Source organism: Zea mays, chromosome 8 (assembly GCF_902167145.1).
Source record: "Zea mays cultivar B73 chromosome 8, Zm-B73-REFERENCE-NAM-5.0, whole genome shotgun sequence".
Lineage (NCBI taxonomy): Eukaryota > Viridiplantae > Streptophyta > Magnoliopsida > Poales > Poaceae > Zea > Zea mays.
The window spans coordinates 62856222-62867050 of NC_050103.1; the positions used below are offsets into that span (position 1 = coordinate 62856222).

Genomic DNA, 10829 nt, shown 5'->3' on the forward strand with positions numbered 1-10829 from the left:
CTCATGGCCTTCGACGGTGCCCTCAGCAACGTAAAACCAAAATTCATTCCAGTTGCCCCACTTGTTGCGGGCGCAAGGAACCAACTCCACTACTTGCATCGTGGTTTTGCCGGTCTTCGGCGTGAATGTGCAGGACCCAAACTACGCGACTTCGTCTCCAATCATTCTCTTCTGCCAGTGCAAACAATAATACTTCGCAAATACCTCGACTGATGGCTGTCCGCCGTACGAAGTCGTCGCCCAGACGTACTTCGACAGAGCCACTATGGCATTCGGTGTCAGCTGATGTATTTGAACGTTGAACTTGCGCAGGACTTCGCCAACAAATCGGTGCGCAGGCAAACGGAGTCCGGCGGCGAAGAACGCCTCGAAAACAACCAACTCGCCCTCCGGTTCGGGGACTTCCTCCGTCCCTGGGGCTCGAGCAACTCCGCCGCCGAAGTAACCCAACCGCTGCATGTCTTGCACGCGGACCGACGACATCCGCGATAAGCCAAAGTCAACAGAATCGCCGGCGCGCAACTCCTCCGCCAATAAACTACTCAGCGTCTCATACGAGGCAGCGGCCGGCGGCGAGGGAACGGCCGGCGGTGTAGCGGCAGCGGAAGAAGACGAGGACGGCATCGCTACGTACCGTCGGCGGCGGCGGGCGGTCTGCTTCACTCGAGCCAGATCTCCGGCGAACAAGAGCGCGGCGGGCAGACGAGCAGCAAGACGGCGAAAAGGGCGGCTAGGGTTTTCGCGGAGCGCGGAAGGTGAATTTCAAAAAGCGCCGACCCCCGCCCCCTTTTATAGGCAGGGCGCGGCTCTTCGGGAAACCCGCAATCCAACAGGGCGCGGCGCTTCGGGAAACCCGCAATCCAACAGTACGCTGTCAATCAACGGTCATATCAAAAACCCCCGCGGAACCACTTCGAGCGAGGGCAGCGTCTCCGCCATCTAGCGACGTCTTCGGCACCAGGTGACTTTGTCGAACTGGTCCCTCGGAGGGCAAATGTTGGGGCGAAGGCAAAGGCGCCACCCTTCGCTCGAAGCCTTCCCTTCGCTCGAAGTCTTCGCTGCAGCAACTGAGCCAACAGAGACAAAACAGGCAGGGACACTCTTCGCATGTACCGCACCAGACGAAGATTGGCGACGAGGGGCATCCCACAGCGCAGCCTCGTCCAGCTCAGAGGCCCACATGTGATCCGGCCCATCGTTACGGGCCCCGCGTGGCCGCCGTGCGTTATGGGCCTAATTTGTAAAGACATCCCTGTAATTACGGTCTGTAACCCCGCTTTATGGGAATATTCTGGGGATAATCTAGGTAGCTGAGGGCACATGCGTCCTTAGCTCAAGGCGCTGCGCGCTCAGGTACCTATAAATACCCCTGTACAGTGCCCGTGAGAGGCCAGATTAACAGAGTTTTTGCCATCTAACGTGTGAGCCCTGTTGTCACCACTGTTCACTCTTGTTGGATCCTCTTGCAACCGAGAGCAAGTTCCAACAGGTATTTTCATGCTTGGGCCATAATCAAGTTCCCATATTTTCTCTATGAATCCAAAATATGTGGTCTTCTGTCCATGTAGGTCAAAAGCATCGATACGAACACCGCTATTTTGTGCAACACTTTTCATGTCTTTTGATTTAGTATAGAATGTGTACCCATTGATGTCATATGCTTTCCATGATGTCACAAAACACGATGGCCTAGAAGCCAAATTCTTCATTGTTTTCTCTTCCAAAGAGTCTCTGAATGGGATGTTTTTGTCCATTAACCATTCGCTGAAACGATGTTTGTGCTCCCTCATGATCCTGTCCTCTGTGCGGTTCTGATTTTCTTTACGAAGCTCATCCAGGTGTTCCTCTATGTAAGGCTCGGCTATCGTGAGATGTTGTAGTACACTACCATGAGCACAATGTACTAGCTTGTAATCCTCAACGCGAAAAGTTTTCTTGCCCATTCTCCCTCTCCCACATAGTTTACCCTCATGTTTAGGTACAGGCACACCTATCATTGTTCTGTCACTGATGTAATCTATACAGCTCTCAATCACTTCTTCTGTAGTGTATCCCTCCATGATTGAACCCTTTGGGTGAGCGCGATTTCACACATAACCTTTTAATACTCCCAGGTATCGCTCCAACTGAAACATATGATGTAAATATAGTGGCCCTAATATTTTTATCTGATCCACGAGATGTATGATTAGGTGTACTTGCATATCAAAAAATGATGGAGGAAAACACATTTCAAGCTTGCACATAGTCTCGATGATGTATGCCTTTAGATAATCCAAGTCTTCTAAAGCTATTACTTTTTGTGAAACCGCATTGAAAAAGTAACACAAGCGTGTGATGACAACTTTGACATGCTCTGTTTCGAGGGCTCTTACTGCAATTGGGAGGAACACCGTCATCATCACATGGCAGTCATGAGAGTTGTAGCCAAATAGAGACAAGTCCTTCATCCTGACTAGTTTGCTGATATTGGATGAGAAACCTGTGGGCAGTTTGACCCCACGCAAACATTTGCAAATCTTTGTTCTCTCCTCAACTAACAAGTTGTAGCTAGCTGGGGGGAGGTAAGGCTTCCCTTTGCCACTATCCACTGGATGAAGTTCCGGTCTGATTTGAAGATCTACTAGATCATTGCGTGCTTTGAGTCCGTCTTTTGTCTTACTCGGCATGCCCAGCAAGGTTCCAATGATGCTGTCAAAAACATTTTTTGTTACACGCATCAAATCAATGCTGTGGCAAATTTCCATATCCTTCCAGTATGGGAGGTACTTGAAAAAAATTGATTGCTTCTTGAAAGTTGTGTAAGTTGAAGGGTCAGTTCTCTTTCTCTTTTCTCCTTTGTTTTTTCCCTTTCCGAATACAACATGAATGTTCTTTACAATTTCAAAAACAAGTTTCCCACTATAAGGCTTTGGTGCACCTTCACTTTCCAGTTGATTGTTAAATTCCTCTTTCATCTTTCGGTACTTATGCTGCTTCATCAAGAACCGTCTGTGTCCCATGAACACCAACTTCTTGGATGATTTAAGGTACATGGAAGTAGTTCCATCGACGCACACTACACAACCATTCTTTCCTTTAGTCTTTTGCCCTAATAGTGTGGCGCCACCGGGAGAATCATGGATGGTAACAAATATAATTGCTCTTAAGTTGAAATACTCATGGCAATACTCATCCCATATTCTAACTCCTTCATTAGATGCTAGTACCAAATTTGGACTTGTGCTAATACTCATGGCAATACTCAGCCCTGATAGTGTAGCACCAAATTTGGACTTGTGTCCATATCTATAGATGCTAGTAGTTGAGCACTAGCGCCTACAATCTTGACTACCTCATCCCTATTCTCTGTTTGGGACTTATATGGAGAATGGCATCGGCTGAATGCCTGAATCGGGTCGGGAAGCACAGAGCAGATAGAAGTGCACTTTCCAATGCAGTTAGACAGAGAAGGCATGGTTGTGATGTTATAATGCTGAAGGACCCCAAGAAGAGATTATGCCATGTCATCCACCATTGCACGTTATTTGTGGGCTTCACCGAAGGCTGGAAACATTTGGTGACAGCAAACGACCTTCGGGCTGGGGACGTCTGCGAGCTTGTTAAAGGGCCAGACGATGGTGAGCCGGTGTACTATGTCCGGATGTGTGGTCACAAAATTTAAAGCCGCCCCGGCTTCATGTGTGCGCTTCTCTTCTCTTAGGTGGGGTGCTAAGTGATCTTAGTAGCCGACATAAGAGAAGAGAAGCGCACAGATGAAGCCGGGGCGGCTTTAAATTTTGTGACCACACATCCGGATAGAGTACATCGGCTCACCATCGCCTGGCCCCTTAACAAGCTCGCAGACGTCCCCAGCCCGAAGGTCGTTTGATGTCACCAAATGTTTCCAGCCCTCAGTGAAGCCCACAATAACGGGCAGTGGTGGATGACAGGGCATAATCTCTTCTTGGGGTCCTTCAGCATTATAACATCACAGTCATGCCTTCTCTGTCTAACTGCATTGGAAAGTGCACTTCTATCTGCTCCGTGCTTCCCGGCCCGATCCTGCCCCGGAGGCGGGTTTGGGCTTTCTGTTTGGAGAGTAAAGGAGGGACACGAAGGCGGGTTTGGGCTCGATTTCTTTTGAATCACCTTTTCTCCAAGTTCCCTTAATAATAGCACCACTTAATAAAGGAGGGACGAGTCATGTATAATCATGTACAACATGGCAAGGACTTAATAATAGCTCCGCACCACTTTAAGTAAGTTATCGACATGGTTTTGAACTATAAATTATGGCAATCGTGATCTTAACATGTGTTTTCGTCTATGTCTATATAGTGACCACTACATTTGTATCATGATCTTTCCAAAGGATGGTAAAGTCGTGGTCTTCGACTCACTGAGAATGGAAAATGCTACGTATAATGACTTCTTGAAGATTTTAGAGAAGTATGATTATTATTGCACACTTGTACTTATTACAACTTAACAAATGTATTCTTAATCTCACAATGCTATTCTTATATGCAGTGCATACCGTTTTTATTGGAAAGATCTTGGCGGCGAACATCCAGAGGACAAGCCTAATTTGTCAATATCATTATTTCCATATGGTGACAAACAACCTCCGGGTACTGTCCTGTGCGGTTATTATGTATGCGAATGGTGTCGTGTCACCTTCCATTACATGGTCAATCGTGAGGATGTAAGTTCGCTATCATTGTTTATGTTGCAATTTTTATGTTATATTGTTACTCATCACATTACTCTTAGCACTGCTTGCTTTTTGCTTTCATTGCAGGTTCCTAAATCCAAGATCAATGCTGAATGGTTAGAAAGAGATATGGTTTCCGTCGGCGTGGCTAAGGTTGTAAGAGACTTGCTTTACTTTATGCGCCGTGAAGTTCTTCATCAACAAGGGCTATTCTACAATACAAATGGAAAATTTGCAACAATTCCCAGAACTAAGTTTGTACACGATATCACACAGTGTTTAGGTCTTTAGTTAGGAACTTTAGATGTTTAGTTGTCTATGGAACTTTGAGATGTTTAGTTGTCTATGAAACTTGATATGTGTATAAATCTGTGTATGACGATGGAACTTGATATGTGGATGAATCTGTGTATGGGACCTGTTATGGAACTTGATATGTATATATCTGTGTATGCAATCTGTGTGAATCTGTGTATAATCTGTGTATGAAATCTGTGTATAATCTGTGTATTGAATATGTGTTTGAAAATTCTGTATATGAATCTGTATATTGAAAACCGTCTATGATTTATATTGTATGCAGTCGGACTTATATTAAAAACCGCCTGTGATGTGTGGCTAACACAAGCGGCTAGGATAAGAAACCGCCTGTGATGTGTGTCTATCACAGGCGGTTCCTTTGAACTGGACCGCCTGTAATGTGTGTCTTTCACAGGCGGTTTTTTATTGACCGCCTGTAATGTTGTTTTACATCACAGGCGGTGCACCACAAGCGGTTCCTGGAACCGCCTGTGTAGAGGATAACCAAACCGTCTGTACAGAGGTTTGCTGTAGTAGTGTCGTCTTTTCATTTTTAAGTCGGTGCACCTGAAGGTACGCTACGAAGCTCTCTGATTGGTAGCTTCGGCACTGTTTCTGTTTTGTTCTTCCGAAGGTGTTTCTTCTCACAGTACCTTCGGCGACGAAGCAGACCTCTAACAAAACCCATTAGAGCATTGTTTTACATGAATATATGATTAGACAAGAAAAAACATATTAACTTTTTTCATCTTTTTCAATAACCAGAGGAGAACTTGTTTTAGTATGTAGGGAAATCATGTCGTCACTGCATCCACGCATCAGAACTATAAAATCCTCTAAATTGGTAAGCGTATAGGTGTGCCTCTGATAGTTATTAAGCGATGGGTGCAGCACAGCAGCTGAGGTCGATTGGTAGTTGATAGATCTTGCTAGCATTTCTCGTCCGCGGCCATCGCGTGCTGCGGCTGCTCCGCCTGACTGCTGGCCGGTGCTGCGGCCCACATGGCATAGACGATGTAGGCGACGAGATTGACAACGCCGAGCACGGCCAGCAGCCAGTAGAAGTAGTCGAGGCGGCTGTGGTTGATGGTGTCGCCGAGCCACCGCGTGCAGCTCTTGACGAGCGAGACGAGCGCACTGCTGAGGAAGAAGCCGAGCGAGAGCGTGGTGAGGAAGAGGCCCGTGCTCATGGTCTTCATGCTCTTGGGCGACCGCATGATGAAGAAGTCCAGCTGCCCCGTGTAGATGAAAGCCTCGCCGGAGCCCACCAGCAGGAACTGCGGCGTCAGCATGAACACGCTGATGGGCAGCGACCCATGCCCTACGGCGACACTCGTGGCAGCGACGGCGAGGCGCTTTTTCTCGCAGATGGCCGCAGCAGCCATGCCGAATGTGGAGAGGACCAGGCCGATTCCGATCTTCTCCAGGTTAGTAAATCCCTGCCGGCCGGTCATGAGGCTCCGGCAGAGCGGGACAAAGACGCGGTCGTAGAAGGCGAGAGTGAGCATGATAGCGCCAACGAAGAAGACGGTGAGCGAGGCGGCTGGGATCTCGAACCCGCCCATGCGCCGGTCCATGGTCGTCGCCTGCTCCACGGAGAAGGTGATCATCTGCGCGTACATGGTCCAGAACAGGATGGTCGTAGCCCACACCGGCATCAGCCGGGCCACCATCTTGACCTCCTCCACGCGGGACACGGAGCGCAGCTTCCACGGGTTCATCGTCGGCCGCCCGTCGTGGCCCACCTCGTTGTCGTCGTCGCCAGCCATCACCGCCGCCCTGTCCAGGCACGGGAACTGGGCGGTGTGGGGGATACGCGCGTGCTCAGGGTGGTCCTCGTAGAGCGCGGCGGCGGTGAGTGGCTGCATGACGATGTTCCGTTTTCGGGTGGCAGCAACTAGGACCTGGAGGATGTGCACGATGGGGCTCCCGGAGCTGCGCTTGTAGCGGTACCGCCTGGTGCCTGATAGGAAGACGGCGACCGCGACGAGCATGGCGCCGGCGCAGATGCCATAGGCACAGCTCCGGCCGACGTGGTCCTGGACGTAGACGAGGACGGTGACGGCGAGGAGCGTGCCGAAGGTGACGAAGAAGAAGAAGCGGTCGAAGAAAAGGCCCATGGCGGCGCGCTCGCGTGCGTCGCGCTCGTCGAACTGGTCGGTGCCGAAGCCCGAGACGCTGGACTTGAGCCCGCCAGTGCCGAGCGCGATGAGGTAGAGGCACACGTACAGCACGCCCATCTGGAGCCCCGTGGCCTGCTCGCACGGCCCAGCCGCGCCGGGACCGCACGGCGGCGGCCTCAGCTGCCTCACCTCTGTAGACACTGCGAGGAGCCCCGTGCCCTGTCATGTGTGCGTACGTGCATGGATCATCTATCATGAGCTCACGCCTCACGGCATATGCCAGAGAAGTCAAGTTCGCATGCGTGTATATGGGAGTACTTACGATGGCTTGGACGACGGCGAAGATGGCGATGGTGAGGTATCGTCCGAGGAAGGAGTCGGCAAGGAATCCACCAAGTAGGCAGAGGAGGAAAGAGGTGCCCATGAAGTCGGTGACCACGTTGGCAGCTGCGGCGCTAGGCAGGTGCATGGTGGCAGTGAGGTACGTGACCAGGTTGACGGCGATGCCCATGGTGGAGAGGCGCTCGCACAGCTCGATCCCAACGGCGAGCGCCGCCGACGCCCAGCCGCCCGTGCTGGACTTGTCCGCCCTGCAGCCCCTGTAGTCGACGGCATCCTGCACTAGGTTGCCGCCACCGTCGCTAACGCACCATGCTGCCCTCTCCTGCACCTTCTTGCCGTCCTAATCGAAGGCACCACGCAAGCACACAGAACAACATGGTGTATCAGCCATCAGCAGACTCAGAATTGCATGCATATGTATGCGAGTACTGTCTATATATACGAATGAACGAACGGATGAATGAACTACATTACATAATGCAAATGTATATGAACAGCTAGCTAGGGTTATTAAAAAATTAGCCGGCCTCACGAACCATTGGTTTGAACTGATTATTAGTGGACGAATTATATATATTAGCAACACAAGAGAACTGCCGCTGAGAGATCAAACAGGCTTGGTATGGGTCTGCAGCTAGCTGGAGCGATCGAATGCTGATGAGCTTGCTGGACGACCTCCTTTTATAGGCACGGAGACGCGCATAGGACCTTGGACCAAACCCATCAGCTGATCATGGAGACGACCAGATCGGCCGGGCGAACCACCATGTATCTTTCTCTCCCAAATTGTGGGGCAGACTCTAGTACAATAATTAAATGTTATACTTTGATAGCGCACAACAAAAGTCCGATGATGCCGGTGTTGGTGATTATTTGAAGATTAGCAGCGCTGCTCCTGAGACGTGGAAACTAAGAAAAGTGAGCAGATCATGGAGCTGAGACCAGGTGGGGGTTCAACTTCAGCAGGGGGTGTTGTCTCTCTCTCCTCCAGCCAAGGGAATGTTCAGCATCTGCCATTTCATGCATGCATGGGACCCGTCATGCCGACTAGTGGTCACAATAATGCAGATTGCTTGCTATCAGTGGATAAACGGGAGATAAGCTTTACAGATAAAGCTATAATAACTACTGCAAAATGTGCATGTGTGTCAAAAGGAGTAGAGAGGAGGGAGGGAAAAGGAAACGATCACGGGGCTGATCTTGCTGATCTGTCCACTCTTTAATTAAATTAGGTGGTGTTTTGTTCTAGAGCTAGTTGGGATGGAGTGGCTTCATGTCAGCGGCTCGGCTTCATCCGAGAGATTTTGAAGAGCCGGATAGTTCAACATTTAAGCATATTTTTTTCTTTTTAGAGTACCTCTATCTTACATAGAATCAATTCAAGCAACAATAAATTGATAGTGGAGAGGCTCGGTTCCACCATACCCCAAAATGAAACACCACCTTAGTGAATTAAATGGGTACGATGCTCACGTGCACATTTTAAATTTTGTACATTCATCTTGTATATCTAACAGTAGCACCAATCTTATAAAGAACTCCTCTACCTCCCTCCCATAGTGGAAGGTTTTTTTTAAAAAAAAATTTGGCTCCTATCGAGATGCAAGCTAGATGCCTCAGATTTAAAATGTGCACGTGAGCACCATACCTCTTTAGCACCCGATACGTTCTCCATCATTTAAGAATTTTCTACTATTATAAAGCATCAGTTTCGACTGTGTCATACGTGAAACGTGTAGGTTTATTCTTTTCCTCTACCAGTGAGTTGTTACCTTATAGATAGGTCTTAAGAACCACCCAAGCCTCTATTAGTGGGTCGTTACCCCACAGATGGGCTGGGAGAAACTAATTAAATCCAACATGACAGACGTAGCACAACACTCCAATATAGTATGAGCCCGCTAGATATAGGAGGACGAGTGACCGAGCGATCTATAAAAAAGAGGGTCAGATTTCTTGTCAACTTATATCTTTCTAGTCCTTTTAGTTAAGATAAAGTGTAATATTTGTTTTTATATGCTATTTATCAACGCATGTGTATTTAGTTTTTTTAAAAATACGCATGTTTTTTTCGTATGCACTATTCGTAGGTCATGTAAAGTGATATGCGGACACTAGAAAAGAAACGTACATTGGAGTTATCTAATAATCCACCCAACACGGTGATGCTATTTGTATATATATAGTATGATAAAGCAATACTCTATCATCCAGACTCGATAGAACATATTTGGCTGAGACAACCACACATGATTAGTTTGTCCGACTGCACCACTATATTATCCGATTTTAGGGAAAAAAACCAAATGATCACTACACATGTACCAGTGCCATATCGTAACCGCATGCATAGATTCATCATACAATGGAGATACCAAAAGTATAGTGGATTAATATCAAACAATAACATTACACAACAAATTGCCTTAATGAAACGAGTAATTAAATAAAAACTCTACTAGTAGATGACTCTAGTAGACACGGGCAACATAAGACACCAATAAATTAAACTCAACCATAGGAACGCCAGCTGGTTGACCATGTGCCTAAAACTTAAACTCGTTGAAGTCTAGGAACTCCCGAGTAATCTCTAGCTTCTCCTTGAGCAGTAATTGCAATGACCGTGACATATTGATTGTACAAATAGCAAGTGTGAGTATTTTTCGCACTTAGCAAGTATCCTATTTCGGAAAAATTGGACTAGCTTTATAGTGGTCTAGCTAAAGAAACCACTTTTAGTTGGTAAAATTTTAATTCAATTAATAAAAGATTAATTATTCAAATTTATTATAAACAATAGATAACTATAAATTACAAATTTATTATAAACAATAGATAACTATAAATTAGTAAACGTAATATATAAACCATCTTTATTCTATTTGCATTAAAATACTAATATCTGAGGATTCAAGTTACTCGTAACTGTGAGTACGATCAATGGCAGAAATAGCATTTGTTAAAGCCTTGGGCCAACTTGTGACAGAAGTATGCCAAAAAATAGTTTAAAAGTTACATGATAACTTAACACAAAGATACATACCAAAAACATCATTGTAAATTAATATATTTATTTTCTTCATCAATTATTTTAAGTCTATATATACAACCTAATACGAGAATAAAAACATATATATTGTAGATTAATCAAGTGTTTTTAAAATTTTAATGGGTAAAAAAACTTGAGTCGTGCCTTGGGCCTTGGCCCTAGTAGCTAGGGCCCTGTCTCCGCCTGTAACACCCCGTCCAATCCCTGGACCGTCCCCACGGACCAACACGAGTCTTTTGTGCGCACTTTGTCCTCACTCATGCGAGGCCGAGAAAACTTCCTGGTCGGTCACCCATCCCAAATTGCTCCAAGCCAAGCA

General features: G+C 47.1%; 1 protein-coding gene across 1 annotated transcript; it reads right to left on the reverse strand.

Moving 5' to 3' along the window:
* Positions 1-5665: 5665 nt before the first annotated feature.
* Positions 5666-8107, reverse strand: LOC100383494 (Protein NRT1/ PTR FAMILY 6.2). Its single transcript, NM_001176142.1, has 3 exons — positions 7998-8107; positions 7442-7801; positions 5666-7338 (listed from the first exon to the last, which is right to left on the reverse strand). The coding sequence occupies exons 1-3, from the start codon at positions 7998-8000 to the stop codon at positions 5926-5928; spliced, it is 1776 nt and encodes a 591-aa protein (NP_001169613.1). The 5' UTR covers positions 8001-8107; the 3' UTR covers positions 5666-5925.
* Between the last annotated feature and the right edge of the window lie 2722 nt (positions 8108-10829).